The 14746-nt window shown below is 53.9% G+C and overlaps 1 protein-coding gene across 9 annotated transcripts in view; it reads right to left on the minus strand.

The window, feature by feature from the left end:
- Nucleotides 1–14746, minus strand: part of NOD1 (nucleotide binding oligomerization domain containing 1) — a 48032-nt gene that overhangs the window by 14501 nt on the left and 18785 nt on the right. For all 9 annotated transcript variants that reach the window (XM_008261592.4, XM_008261590.4, XM_051852873.2 and 6 more), the window contains exons 2-6: nucleotides 14245–14385; nucleotides 10533–10854; nucleotides 8802–8976; nucleotides 4240–6064; nucleotides 1839–1922 (exon numbers count right to left, since the gene is read on the minus strand). In XM_008261592.4, the coding sequence (XP_008259814.2) occupies nucleotides 1839–1922; nucleotides 4240–6064; nucleotides 8802–8976; nucleotides 10533–10733 (2285 nt within the window). In that variant the 5' untranslated portion in view covers nucleotides 10734–10854; nucleotides 14245–14385. The remainder of the gene's footprint in view (nucleotides 1–1838; nucleotides 1923–4239; nucleotides 6065–8801; nucleotides 8977–10532; nucleotides 10855–14244; nucleotides 14386–14746) is intronic.

Below are 14746 nucleotides of genomic sequence, written 5' to 3' on the forward strand. Positions count from 1 at the left end.
AGATCAGGAACAACAAAAAAAGTCCATTTTCAGCATTCTCATTCGCTATAGTATTGAAAGCCTTTGCCACAGCAGTAAGAAGAAATAGAGATGGTAAGGGAGAGAAGAAGGAGGTAGAAGAGGAGGGAGAGAAGAGGACAGGAGAGAGGAGGGGAGAGGAGGGGAGGGGAGGGGAGGGGAGGGGAGGGGAGGGGAGAGAGGAGGAGAAATCCAAATAGGTAAGAAGGAGATCAAACTATTCCTGTTTGTCTATGACAGGATTTTATATATAGGAAAATGCCAAGACTCTGAAGAAAACAGAACTGATCAATAAATTCAGTAAATTTTCTGTATACTAAGTCAACATACAAAAACCAGTAGCATTTTTATATACCAATAACAAACTCACTAAAAAAGAAATCATGAAGGCAATTGCATTCAAATCAAAATAGCTAACACACACACACACACACACACACACACACACCCCTACCTAGAAACAAACTTAGCCAAAGAAGTGAATGACCTCTTCATGAATACTACAAAACACCAATGAAAGAAATGGAAGAAGACATAAAGAATGGCAAGATAACCTGTTTGTAGGCTGGGAGAATATTGTAAAGATGTCCATAGGTGATCCTCAGAATCAATGGGATTCCTATAGAAATTCCAATAGTATTCATTACAGAACTCGGAGAAACACTACTAGGATCCCCAAAAAGTAAACCTGAGCAAAGAGAACAAAGATGGAGACACCACAATACCTGATTCAAAACATACTACAAAGCTACAATAACCAAAATATGATGGCGCTGGCATAGGAATAGATGCACAGACAATGGAACAGAATAGAGACCCAAAAATGAACACACATGTTTACAGACACTGATTCTTGATCAAGAGAGCAATGGGCAGTCTCTTCGAAACATGGTACTGGGCACACTGCAAATCCATGCGCAGAAGAATGAAACAAGAGACCACCCCCTATCTTACAATATACAAAATCAGCTCACAATGGACCAAGACTTAAATGTTAAGACCTCAACTGTGAAACTACAAAAAAAAAAAAAAAAAAAAAAAAAACCTTAGGGTCTCCAAGCAAAGATTTTTTGGATATGACTACAAAAACACAAGCAATGAAAGCAAACGTTAGCAATGGGTTTTTATCAAACTGGAAGTAGAACTACCACATGACCCAACAATCTCACTCCTGGATCCACAACCAGAGGAACCGAAACCAGCCAGGAGCAGCCACACTCCCCTGTTTACTGCAGCACTATTCACACCAGCCAAGACATGGAAACAACCCAGACTTCCACCCAGCGATGACTGACAAGTATGGTATACGCACACAATGGAATACACCTTGGTCATTACAAAGGGTGAAATTCTGTCACTTGCAGCAATGAGGAGCAAAACAGTGGTTCCCAGAGGCCAGGAAGGCTGTGGGGAGCGAGGGCTGCAGAGAGGACAGCTGGCAGGCCCAGCGCGCAGGTGGACAAGAGCAGTGACTTGTGGCATTCTCTAACACAGTGGGGTAACTACAGTTACAATTATCTCAAAATAGCTTGTAGACAGGATTCTGAGTGTTCCCAACACAAAGAAATGATGAATGGTGACGGATCTGCCCGTCACCCTTTTTTGGCCGTTGCCCACGGTACAGGTATACTAAAATGCTGCACCATACCCCATAAACATGTGCTGATTGGGACAAATCAGGGAGGGAGGGACAGAACAGAACTCAGGGCTCCCAACCCCTGGGCCCTCCACGGCAACCACCCCCTGCCCACACTCATGGCCATGTCCTGCCGCGTGGCATCATCGCAGGCCATTGACCCAGTGTCCTCTGAAAGACATACCCCAAGTACGTCAGGATTTTGTACTTGGTCAGCTCTTCACACAGCACCTTCACCCCGCTGTCAGTGATCTGGTTCACACTGAGTCTGAAATAAAACATGGAAGACAAAGACGGGTCAGGGCAGTGCCCGTTCTGAAGGAGTGGTCACCCCACGGGGTCCAGACGCCTACAGGCCCCGGTGGTGGCTGTTACAACTGCCCCTTCCAGCACAGCCATGGCGAGCAGCCCAACAGCCCTGAGAAGCTGGGACATGCTGGGGCTGTCGGATCACCCCAGCCAAGGTGCCTCAGCAGAACCACGAGGAACTGTGATGGGCGGGTGGGGCCGGATGGGGCCGGATGGCTCTACTGTCCCACGCTGGCATACCGCCACGCACCAGCCAGACTCTCTCACAATGGGAGGGTGGCCTCAGGGTCTGGAACCTGAGGAGCTGCCTTTAGTGGTCTCTGGAATGGGGGAGGGAGCACCTTGCCATGGTGTGGGCAGGGCCAGGGATGTTACGGGTCCCCTCCAGAATGGTCTCGCCCCCAAAGGTCCTAAGAGTCCCTGTCCAAAGAGGCCTACGCTGAGCCTGTCTGTCAGGGGGCCTCCTCCACTCAGGGACAGCGCCACTCCTCAGGCCTGGGGACAGGGCGGGAGGAGAAGGCCTTGGGAAATTGTGAAAAGTTCCTGGACGAGGGCTGGCCACGCACTGGAGTGTCCTATATGAGCAGGGTATTTTGATATGGCTGCAATGTACAGCCATTTGCTTCATTACCAAGTAATAAAATATGTAATAAAATACATAATAAAATACGTAATAAAATAGGCTGACACTCTCAATCCTCTCCCGGATCACTTCAGAGAGGCTGAAGAAGGTGAGGGCGAGGTGAGGGCCAGATCCTGGCGAGGCAGCAGACCAGGGACCAGGAGGCTGCTCGTCAGGGGCCCTGCGGGCCACCGGCCGGCACCACGACTTGGCCCCACGGTCCGGAGCACTCCGTGATCATGTGCAAGGATGCTGTGGCTGTGTTCCTACAAAACTTTACTTACAAATGCAGGTCACGGCCACAGCTGACCCACATGCTGACCTCTGAGAAGTAAACAGGCAGAGGCCTGGTTTTTCAGGCATGGAAATGATCAGGCCCAGTGCCCTGGCCCTCCTGCCCGCTGTACCCAGCTCGGGGCTGGGACGTAGTGTGAATAGGTGCTGCACAGCACCCAGTGTGGCAGGGCCCATCAGCTGCTCCCAGTGGCAACAGGATCCTGCGTTTCTCAGTTGGACTCCTCTAAGTTCTGCCCAAAGCAATCTAAGCAGCAGTATCATTAGCCAAAGCTGAGAAGTCTCCAAGAACGGGGTGTGCCCTTCTTTGGGGCATCAAAATGTTGACTGGATGGCTGCAGCCTACTGAGGGTCACGAGGCAAAGCTAGGTAGTGAAGACGCTGAAGAATGAGGCAGGGAGACCCTGCCAGCCCTGAACTGCCTACCTCTGCATCTGCACAACAGAGATAAGCTTGTAAGGTGTTTTTGTCAAACTCCTAGCCAAAACTAACCCCAAGCCTTCAGGGAGCTCAAAACACTCCCCCATTCTCCTGTCTGCCCATGAGCTGCTTTACCTTGGGGTGGCCTGGAGGAAGGCAGCAGCTAGACCAGCCAATGGCCAGGCTGGGGCAGCCTCCCTCTCAGGACTGGTGCAGGGCAACACTGGGTGTCAGCTGCCACATTGCAGAGGACACGGTCCAGGCTTCCCAATTCCCAGCAACCTGCAGCCCAGGCCCCCCAGAATCAGCTCCCAATCCCCACTGCTCTTCGGAAACACAGGAGCTGAGCAGAGAATTGAGGTCATACAGAAGGCATGAGGTTCCCTAGGGTGCAGAAGAAATCCCAGCTCTCTCCCTGGTGAACCACAGAGCAAGCAATCACCCACAAAGCAGCCTTTAGGCGGTGAGCGCAGGAGCATGAGCGACTAACACCAGCCAGCATGTGTGTGCTGTCTCTGCAGTCAGGGAAGCACCCACGTGCCAGCTGCACTCTGCCAGCCACCAGCCCTCGCGTCTGTCTTCAAGGGTGGGTTCTGCATGCATTCCGGCCCCACCACCACCCAGATGTGTGACCTGGTGCACGGGAAGTTCTTGAGGTCTTTGGCTGGCATTACCCTGACCTCTAGAGTCCTGGGTACCTCCTGCTTCCAGGTGAGAGCACAGAGGCTCGGTTTGCTCTAGGGCACCCAGCTGGGGCTCATCCAGGGGCACCCGACTTGAAGCTTCGCTCCTTACGCTCTGCCACCCTGAGATGGAGAAGATCCACGTGTTCCAGCACCTGTGGCTGTGAGTCCTGGAGGCTCAGGGGACACGGATGCCCTAAGCCTGCCCCCCCACCACCTCACAGGCCGCCGCCGCTCCCCGTGCCTGGCAGCCTCACCTGACGACGGTGAGGCAGCTGAAGCAGGGCTGCAGCTCCCGCACGCCGTAGTCGTTGAGGTTGTTGTTGTCCAGGTCGAGGGCCAGGCGCTTGCGGGAGTGGTGCAGGACGAAGGAGAGGGCGCTGCAGTCGGCCGAGCAGGCGTTGCAGTAGGTCAGCTTGAGGTAGTTGGCGCAGATGCCGCCGGCCGCCAGCTGCCCCACCTTCCGGCTCTGCGTCTCGTAGATGCAGCGCAGCATCCACAGGAAGGTGGGCATGGCCTGCACCTGGTTGAAGCCCCCGGACTGCACCCGGGGCAGGTTCTTCAGGTAGGTCCGCAGGCTGGCAAACAGGTGTGCCCACAGGGCCTTGCGCTTCCTCCTCAGGCTCGCCAGGGGCACCAGGTGCTGCAGGAGTTTCTGCTTGGCTTTGGACAGCAGCCCACACAGGAAGAGGTTGGTGAACTGGAAGTGATCCTTCTTCTTGAAGGGGTCTGCTCTGACCGGGCCACTGCCCCCCACGCGCCAGAAAGGGAGGAATCGGGGATAGCAGGAGGCGGCCGCCACCTCCCCCGGGGGCACCCACTCGTGGAAGAAGGAGAGCAGCTCCGGCGTGCCCACCTCGTCATCCACCACAAGAAAGAAGGCAGTGAAGAAGGCCTGCAGGGTGATGTGGAAGAACTCATAGGACTGCTGACCGCCCTCGCTGCCCAGCTCCGGCACGGCCCGCAGGAAGCCCAGCTGCAGGTCCTCCTCCTGCACACCGCAGGCCTGCACCTGCTCCTGGCTGAAGACAAACAGGCTCTTGGCCATGGCCCCGTAGGCCGCCCGTCCCAGCGCCAGCAGGCTGCCGCGGCCGGCCTGGAAGGTCTCCTCGGGGCTGCGTGTGTTGCGCTGCACCAGGCTGCTGGGCTGCGTCCTGTTCAGGTGCACCTCGGTGACCAGCAGGAAGACGTCGGTCAGGGTCACCGTGCAGTCCGGCAGCTGTGAGGAGCCGTCGAGGGTGGTATGGAAGTGCTGGAAGCAGCGAAAGATGATCCAGCAGAAGAGGGGCACGGCGCACAGGCTGCACAGGTTGGGGTTGGCCTCGAGCTGCTCCAGCAGGCGCTCCCGCGCCGCCCGCTCCGGGAACATCCTGTGGGCGTAGGTGCGCAGGTGGCTGGGCGAGAAGCCCCGGAGCAGCACCTTCTTCCGCAGGAGCTGGCGCGGGACTTCGACGCCCGTGCGCGCCGTGAGCAGCTTGCTGGCGCCCTTGAGCAGCTTCCCACTGAGCAGGCTGGCCAGCAGGACCAGGGGGTGTGCGGGCTCCCAGGGGCAGCAGCTGTCAGGCACGCGGCTCAGGTCGAAGTCCGAGTGCAGCTCATCCAGGCCGTCGAAGGTGAAGAGCGCGGTGTGGGGAAAGCGCAGCAGGAAGGCAAACACCTCGTCCGGGTCCTGCTCCGGGTAGCAGCAGTGCTTGAAGAGCAGATCCTGCAGACACAGCGTGGCGCTCTCCTTGAAGCAGCTGAACATGCGGCAGCGGAAGTGGAAGAAGAACTTGACCCCTGCGTCCAGCCGGCCCGAGGCCCATAGGCTCTGCAGCCGCTGCAGCAGCATGGACTTGCCCACCCCGGCGTCCCCGAAGACGAACACGGTCTCGGCCTGCTCGTTGAGGACGCCAGCGCTCTGGTCCAGCAGGCAGGCCGGGCTGCCCAGGCTGCCCAGGCTCTCGTTGTTGAAGCTGATCAGCTCCATGATGGTGTCGGTGTACGTCTCCTCCAGCAGCATCTCCTCCTTCTTGCTGTAGCACAGCATGAACTTGGAGTCACAGCCCAGCTGGTGGCGCAGCTTCTGGGTGTATCTGCTCACTGCGGGGGAGGGGCAAGGAGAGAGACAGACAGGTGGCCATCACATCCAGCACACAGGCACACAGAACCCACAGCCAAGAGCAAACCTCCCCACACACAGGCCCTGGAGCCCCAGAAAGCCAGCATCCCAAGGTCTGAGGGGCCCTGGGCTTCCGTCCTTCTGCCTGACTTTAGATTTAGCCAGCCAGGGAGTGGGCATCTGGCTTGGCAGTCGGACATCCCATATTGGGAGCGCCTGGGTTCCAGTCCCAGCTCCACCCCAAGTCCAGCTTCCTGCTTATGTGTACCCCGGGAGGCAGCAGCATGTGGTGGCTCGAGTGCTTGGATGCTTGCCACCCACATAGGAGATCTGGAATGGGTTCCTGGCTTCAGCCTGGCCTAGCCCCTAGCTGTTACCAACATCTGAGGAGTGGACCAGCAGATTGGAGCTCTGTGTGCCAGTCTGATCTGTCTGTATCTCCGCCTCTAAAATTAAATAAGTAAGTAAATATTTTAAAACCCAGTGGCTTTTCCTGAATTATAAATGGACTTAATAATAATAATAATAATATAGATGAATTAGTTAAAGGGTGACAGGCTTCCACCAGGGTTAGCATCCGAGGCAGGCCTGCTCCTTTGCACAGCAGGATTGGAAGTGGAGCAGCTGGGACTTGAACCAGTGCCCATATAGGATGCCAGCACCACAGGTGGCAGCTTAATCCACTGTGTTACAATCCTGGACCCAAATCATACTTTAAAAGCTAGTAAATTATTGGCTAAAAGAATAGAAAAGTTTTTTGAAAGAACAACTCATTTTGAGAACATTTGTCTTTGCAGGGGCTGGCTGGGGGGGGGGGGGACTTGTAAAGGGAGGGAAGGAAACCAGGGGATGCGGAATGGAGCCTGAAGAGCAGGAGCTGTTGTGGGGGCTTCGGGAGCTTTGTGGAGTGGTCTCGCTTCTCCTAAGCATACACCTGACTCCCTAGAACACTGTCCATGGCTTCACTTTTCAAGGTCAAGTTGGATTCTTTAAAAATCAGACTTTAGGGGACCTACATTGGGACCCAGCAGGCTAAGCCACTGTTCCCAACACCAGCATCCCATATCAGAGTGCTGGTTCTGGTCCTGGCTGTTCCACTTCCAACCCAGCTTCCTGGGAAGGCCTCAGAAGATGACCAAGTACCTGGGTCCCTGCCACCCACATGGGAGACCCGGATAGAATTCCTGCTTCCTGGGTTTAGCCTGACCTAGTCCTGGCTGTTGTAGCCATTTGAAGAGTAAGGCAGAGAATGGAAGATCTCTCTCTCTCTCTCTCTCTCTCTCTTTCTCACTCTATCTTTTGAATAAATATGTAAATAAATCTTTTTTAAAAATCAGAAGTTGTGCCTGGGTGCTGGTATGCTGCCAACAGCTGTCCCAGAGTGGAGAGAGGAGCAGGGAAAGATGCAACCCTGTGGCTTGCGCTGTGCTGTAGCAGTTTAAGCCCCTGCCTGCAACCCCACCATCCCAAATGGGTGCCAGTTCATGTCCTGGCTGCTTCACTTCCAATCCAGCCCCCTGCTAATGCGCATGGGGAAGCAGTGGAAGACAGCCCAAGTGCTTGGGCCCCTATACCCAAATGGGAGACCCAGAAGAAGCTCCTGGCTCCTGGCTCCGGCCTGGCCCAGCCCCAGCTGCTGTAGCCATTTCGGGGCGGGGGGTGGGGGGTGAATCAGTGGATGGAAGATATCTCTCAAGATATCTCTCTCTCTGCTTTTCAAATAAATAACTCTTTGGAAAAAAAAGACTCCATCTGGCTCCAAAGGAGACACTGCCCAGGGCACACGTTCTCAGGAGCCTTGGCTGTTGCTGCCCTGCTCAGCGCCTGCAAACCCACATCCATGTGACTGGTTAACGGTGGCCACTTGATCTAGACCCTGAGCTCGCTGTGGGCAGGAGCCATATCTGTGTCTCTTCCCTGTGGAACCCCTGGTGCCCAGCAGACACTGGGGGCATCAAGAACACCCGCTGAACCACAATGGGGTCCCCTGATGTTTGGAAACAAGAACTGACATGCAGGGGTGAGAGAAGACTTTGCCTAGAATCGCAATTGGAAAGATTTTTTAGAAAGCACCCTTGGGCCGGTGCCGTGGATCACTAGGCTAATCCTCCACCTGCGGCGCTGGCACACAGGGTTCTAGTTCCGGTCGGGGCGCCGGATTCTGTCCCAGTTGCCCCTCTTCCAGGCCAGCTCTCTGCTGTGGCCTGGGAGTGCAGTGGAGGATGGCCCAAGTGCTCGGGCCCTGCACCCCATGGGAGACCAGGATAAGTACCTGGCTCCTGGCTTCGGATCAGCGTGGTGCGCAGGCCGCAGCACACTGGCCATGGCAGCCAATGGAGGGTGAACCAACGGCAAAAGGAAGACCTTTCTCTCTGTCTCTCTCTCTCACTGTCCACTCTGCCTGTCAAAAAAAAAAAAAAAAAAAAAAAAAGCAAGCAAGCAAGCACCCTTGAATGTAGGCAGCCTTTAAAATGTCAGCCCAGAGAGTACACCAAGCCCAGAGCACACCATTCCCACACTTTCAGGGGCGCCTGAGCGAGGCAAAGCCCCAACCTGTGGTCAGTTCAGCTGCTGTCACCTGTGCTGTGCTTGGGGGACAGGGACCAGCTTTTCTTTCTAAAATCAAAACAGCACCTGGCTGCCTGCTGAAGCTGAACACAGGCCTGGCTGTGATGGAGGCCCCGGCCCCGTGCTTGGACCCCTGGCGCTGACTTGTACCTGGGTCGGTGTTGACAATGGCTTTGCTCTGAATGAGCGGGGAAGGGATGAAGCCCACGTCCGACAGCCACGGCCTGAGGTCCACGTAAGCATCTGTGAGCTGCTGCAAGACGTACAGGAAGAACTCCGACACCTCCTCGCCCTTGCTCTGCACCAGGTCCAGGATTTTGCGAACCTAGTGACGACACAAACAGGAGGGCAGGGGCTCGCACAAATGATGTCCTCCTGCCAGGAAGACCCCCAGGCTCAGGGCAGGGCCCCCAGCTCTTCCCACAGACAGCAGCTATGCAGGCCGCGTGAGACTTGACACGAGGGAGGCCTAGAATCTGAGAGACGGGGGCCCTATCCACTCCTACCCCAAGCAAGAAATAAACCCACACAGCTCGAGGACAGCAAGGGTTTCTGTGAGTCTAAGACCCACCCCAAGAGCCCTGTCCACCCGTGGAATTCCTCCTCCGCCTGCTGCCTCCCAGCCCCTCTGAACCCCTGGGGACGAGGACTGCGCCCCCTTCACAGTGGCTTTTTCTGCTTTAAAAACTCAAGGAAAAAAAGTCAAGAGAGGAGAGCACAGCACACGAGTGTGTGCCTGGGCTTGCTGCGGAGACTGTTCCGGGGCCTCCCGGCTCTGCCCCAGGGGAGCCCTCCGAAGGCTCCCTTTGCTGCAGACCCACCCTGCCTGGCAGGCACCCACTCCTGAACCCGCAGCCCGGCCAGCCCTCCAAGTCCAGAGACCCGGAACACACGCCCCTGGCCGGTGTTCTGGGTCTGTCTGCTTCTTCCTGACGACTCTTAGCTTCTAAAACAAGCTGTGAGCAGTGACAGCTGAGAGCACAGAGCTGGCTCTGGACACAGATACAGCAGAGGGGAAGGGGCAACTTCAAAAAGTTCACAGAAAATGGAAATTAAAAAATAAAATGCAGTGCCGGCATCCCATTGGGTGCTGGTTTGAGCCCGGATGCTCTACTTCCAATCCAGCTCTCTGCTATGGCCTGGGAAAGCAGTAGAAGATGGCCCAAATCCTTGGGCCCCTGTGCCCACGTGGGAGACCCGGAAGAGGCTCCTGGCTTTGGATCGGCGCAGCTCCAGCTGTTGCAGCCATCTGGGGAGTGAACCAGCAGAAGGAAGACCTCTCTCTCTCTCTCTCTCTCCCTCCCTCCCTCCCTCTGCCTCTCTCTGAGTTACAGAGAGAAAGGGAGAGACAGATATTTTCCATTTGCTGCTGGTTCACTTGCCAGATGGCCCCAATGGCTAGGGCGGGGCCAGGCTGAAACCAGGAGCCAGGAGCTTCATCTGGGTCTCCCCCGTGGGTCCAGGGGTCCAGGTACTTGGGTCATTCTCTGCTGCTTTACCCAGGCCATTGGCAGGGAGCTGGATCAGAAGTGGAGCTGCCAGGACTGGCACCAGCGCCCATATGGGATGCCGGCATAAGAGGCAGCAGCTTTACCTACTGAGCCACAACACCGGCCCTCCTTCTATAAACTTTTTGAAGATCCTGCATAAGAATGGATTTCTTTCTTTTTTTTTTTTTTTTCACCAAAATAAACTTCTCTTAATTCCACGGCTCACTACACTTTTTGAAGGACTAGAACTTGGCTGTAATAACCTGGTAACTTGGGCCTTACGAGCTGTCAGGACCCCGGTGAGAAACTCTGCCCATGGTACTCAAACCCCCCTCCCCTTCTCTCAGGTCAGCAGGGAGTGGCCTCGTCCAGCTTGGACGGCAGGCAGCACCTTGTCGGGCTGCGTGGGGCAGGCGCACACAATCTCTGCATCTTCCGTGGAGAAGTAGTCGTTCTTCAGTAAGTTGTCCACCAGACACTGGGTGTTATGGATGTGGGTGACCAGAAGTTCCCGGTGGATTTTCAGCAGCTTGACGTGGGAACGAGAATCGGACAGGGTTATTTCCATCTCACTGTGGCCCTGCTTTTCCATAGTTAGAGCAGCAAGCAGCTACTTCTCCTGAATTCATCTTCGGCTGCATGCGTCTTCCGCAGGGCAAGGCAATCAGGATTCAAGGCCAGTCCTCCGGGGTCCCAGGCTCTCAGTGTAGTCTCTGAAGAGATAAATCCACAGAGCAAGTGACATGGAAGGACTCTCCCACCTACCACACCCCCGCCACCACTGCCCACTGGACCTGGGTTCCTCTGTTTAGGACACAGAGAGCCATATTTAAGAATTTTATCTGAGATGCATTATACAAAAAAAAATCATAATTGTTTCTGCTAATGGGTTACACTGCTAGGGCAGGTGATCATAGGTAACCAAAACTTTTGTTTAACAAAGCTTAGCATTTTCTTTTCAAGATTTATTTATATTTGAAAGACGGAGTTATGAGGTGGGGGGAAGAGAGAGAGCAAGAGTGATAAATCTTCCATCTGCTAGTTTACTCCCCAAATAGCGGCGACAGCCAGGACTGGGCCAGGCTGAAGCGAGGAACCAGGAACTCAATCTGGGCCTCCCACAAAGATGCCAGGAGCCCATGCTCTTGGGCCATTTTCTGCTGCTTTTGCCAGGCCATTAGCAGGGAGCTGGATCAGAAGTGAAGGAGCCAAGACTCCAACTGGCTTCATGTGGGATGCAGGCACTGCAGGCAGTGGCTAAACCTGCCACAATGCTGGTCCCAGTATTTATTTAAAGCAAAAGTGTGTGCCTTGATCCTAGACTGGAATTACAGAAGGAAAACTTAACTGGTATTGGGGGTTTCTGTAGCCCCCAAGTAGGGAGTGGGCTTGGAATTGGGAGCAGAGGGGGAAGAAAAGGGATTTGAGCACAAAATGAGCAAGGGAGAGAACCAGCCAGTATGAAGCTGCCTGTGGCAGCCAGAGTCAAGGAAGTGGGATCCTCCCATCCCCCCACTATCCTCACACACTCCCCCAAGTCTGTGCTATGCAGGCATCGTTGGGGAATGAAGGAGAAGCAATGGCCAGTGTGGCCAGGGCGCAGCAGGTGAGAGGAAAGGGCTGGCAGGAGGGGCACCTCCCTGGAGCCCTGGGACACCTGCTGCACCTGCTGCTCATCTTGTCTGGATGGGAACAGGGGTCTGAGTTGCTTTCTTTGGGTACTAAACGTTTCTGCGTTCCTCTGCGCTCTCTCTAGACTGTACTGCCATGCCTTCTGGTTACTCTGGCAACCTCTCCAGTCATCCTTGTGGAACTGGAAAGGCCTTGAACTTCCCACCTTGTCCTCTGCCTGGCCAGGAAGACACACACTTCAGAGATACTTAAAATTGTTTGCTGTTGTTGGGCTCAAAAAAAAAAAAAAAAAAAAAAAAAAAAAGGATTCCATAGACCTCCGGACACTTGTCAGTGTTTAATGTGTCTCAGAAACCCAGGCCTGTTAACATTTAAGTCCAGGGGTCTCAGATTTTTCTTTAGCAAATCACAGGTGACCTTCCTGTTCTCAGACACACCTCTATCCCCACCCTCCACTTTTTTTAAAATCTACCAAATTGCTGCACACTAGGCTTTATAGAGATTCTTGGCTGGACCCCACACAATAACCCAAGTAATTGAGCAAGTGCCAGCACAATGTAACATTCTAAGCCCCAGAAGGGTGAGAGATCCTCATCAAAAATAAGTAAGAGAGAGGCTGGCATTGTGGTGCAGTAGGTTAAGCCATTGCTTGCAATGCCAACATCCCATGTAAGTGCTGGTTACAGTGCCTGCTGCTTCGCTTACCATCCAATTCCCTGCTCATGTGCCTGAGAAAGCAGCAGCAGATTCAAGTATTTTGTCCCTTGGCACACACATGTGAGACCAGGATGGAGTTCCAGGCACCTGGCTTCAGCTTAGACGAGCCCCAGCTGTTGTGGGTACTTAGGGAAAGAACCAGCTGATGGAAGATATTTCTCTGTGTCACTCTGCCTTTCATGTAAATACATACATAGATCTTTCAAAAAAACATCTAACGAGATGACAATGGGAGTGAGCGCTTGATGCATGGTTAAGCCACCAGTTTAGAAGGCTTGAGTCTTGTGTCAGCGTGCCTGGGTTTGACTGCTGGTTTGGCTCTCTATTCCAGCCTCCTGCTACTGTGCACTGTGAGAGGCAGCAGGTGATGGCTCAAGTGGTTGCGCCCTTGAGACATCCACATGGGAGATCTGGATTGAGTTCCTGGCTCCTGGCTTTGGCTGTGGTGGGCTCTTAGAGAGTGAACCAGTGGGTGGGAGTGCGCTCTCTCTCTCTCTCTCTCTTAAATATATTAATAAATAAACGTTTTTAAGAGATGAAAATGATTGATTAGTCACTACTGTACCACTACTGTACCACTATTGTACCACTCAGGCTTCTGTCGTGGTCAGTTCTACGATCTCTCTTTAAGGAGATCACTGTCACTTTGGAAAACTGATTCCTCTAAGGCACAGCAGTTGATGCCAGGAAGTCTGAATTAGTGGTTAACAATACCTATTTAAGTTTCTGCCGGCGCCGCGGCTCACTAGGCTAATCCTCCGCCTAGCGGCGCCGGCACACCGGGTTCTAGTCCTGGTCGGGGCGCTGGATTCTGTCCTGGTTGCCCTCTTCCAGGCCAGCTCTCTGCTGTGGCCCGGGAGTGCAGTGGAGGATGGCCCAGGTGCTTGGGCCCTGCACCCCATGGGAGACCAGGAGAAGTACCTGGCTCCTGCCTTCAGATCAGCGCGGTGCGCCAGCCGCGGCGGCCATTGGAGGATGAACCAACGGCAAAGGAAGACCTTTCTCTCTGTCTGTCTCTCTCTCTCACTGTCCACTCTGCCTGTCAAAAAAAAAAAAAAAAAAAAAAAAGTTTCTGACATCATTCTTTAAAGGATGCCAGAATATTTTAAAACAACAACATTCTCTCCTTAAGTCTTCAGTTTCATTTCAGAATCTGCAAAATTGAAACAGAGGTGTTTGGAGAATATGATTCCACCAGTGGGGAATGCATGAATGGGACTGGCAAGAGGAGGGTCTTGAAATCCACAACTCCAGGGTGCCAGGTCCTCTCTGTACCTCCTCTTCGAAGGACAGTCATTCCGGCACCACCACAGTCAGTTTTGTTACTGTTGTTGCCATAATTGAATCCTACCCTCAAGTGCGTTTTTATTTGCTTAACTTTGCTGCTGTAAACTGAGTCTTCAAAAATATACTAAAGGAAAGTTTATGTCACCATTAGAAATGGGAAAGATATCACAGGCAATAAATGGAAAGTCACACCAAAACACATTCACCGGAAATAGGACAAGGGTGCTGTGTGCCTGCAGCGCACTGGGCTTTGAGACTGTCGTGGCACAGAGCTGATGCTTGCCCTTTAAGATGATTACGACCCAGAAAACTGAAGAGGAAATGACCTTCACAGTGAGTCAGTGTTTCTATGCTGTGCTCCGTCTCTGCAAGGCAGGGAGCAGGGGGAGTCACACAGCCGCCCCTCCCCCATCCCCTCCAGATCCTCCAGTCCTCGTCCCTCCACCAAGAGGGTCTGTTTTACTCACCGCCTGGGTCTCGTGTGTGCCTGGGGCTCCCACAAGCACGGTGGCAGGTCTTCCTGCGCTGTTCCGGCCATCGCCACGGGCATCTCCAGCTCTTGCCATCAAGGGTGGAGACTTAGGGGAAGTCTCCTGAAACGTGGCCACCTACACAAAGTGATAGATGACACGTCAGCGCCTGGCAAGGGGGCTGCTGTCCCGTAACTTCCAGAGCCTGGCGTGGGGATTTACATTTTTATTTATTTATTTATTTCTGAACATCAGAGACACAGAGAGGGAGAGACAGACAGACACAAAGGCAGAGAAAGAAAGAGAAAGAGAGATCTTCCATCTGCTGGTTTGCTCCCCAACGGCCCATAACAGCCAGGCCTGGGGCAAGCTGAAGGAAGCCAGGAGCTTGGCACTCCATCAGTCTCTCAAGTGAGAAGCAGGGACTCAGCGTTGAGCCACCATCTCCTGTCTCCCAAGGTGCCAAAGCTAGACTGGGACTGATTCGGGATGCGGGCAC

Source organism: Oryctolagus cuniculus, chromosome 16 (assembly GCF_964237555.1).
Source record: "Oryctolagus cuniculus chromosome 16, mOryCun1.1, whole genome shotgun sequence".
NCBI lineage: Eukaryota > Metazoa > Chordata > Mammalia > Lagomorpha > Leporidae > Oryctolagus > Oryctolagus cuniculus.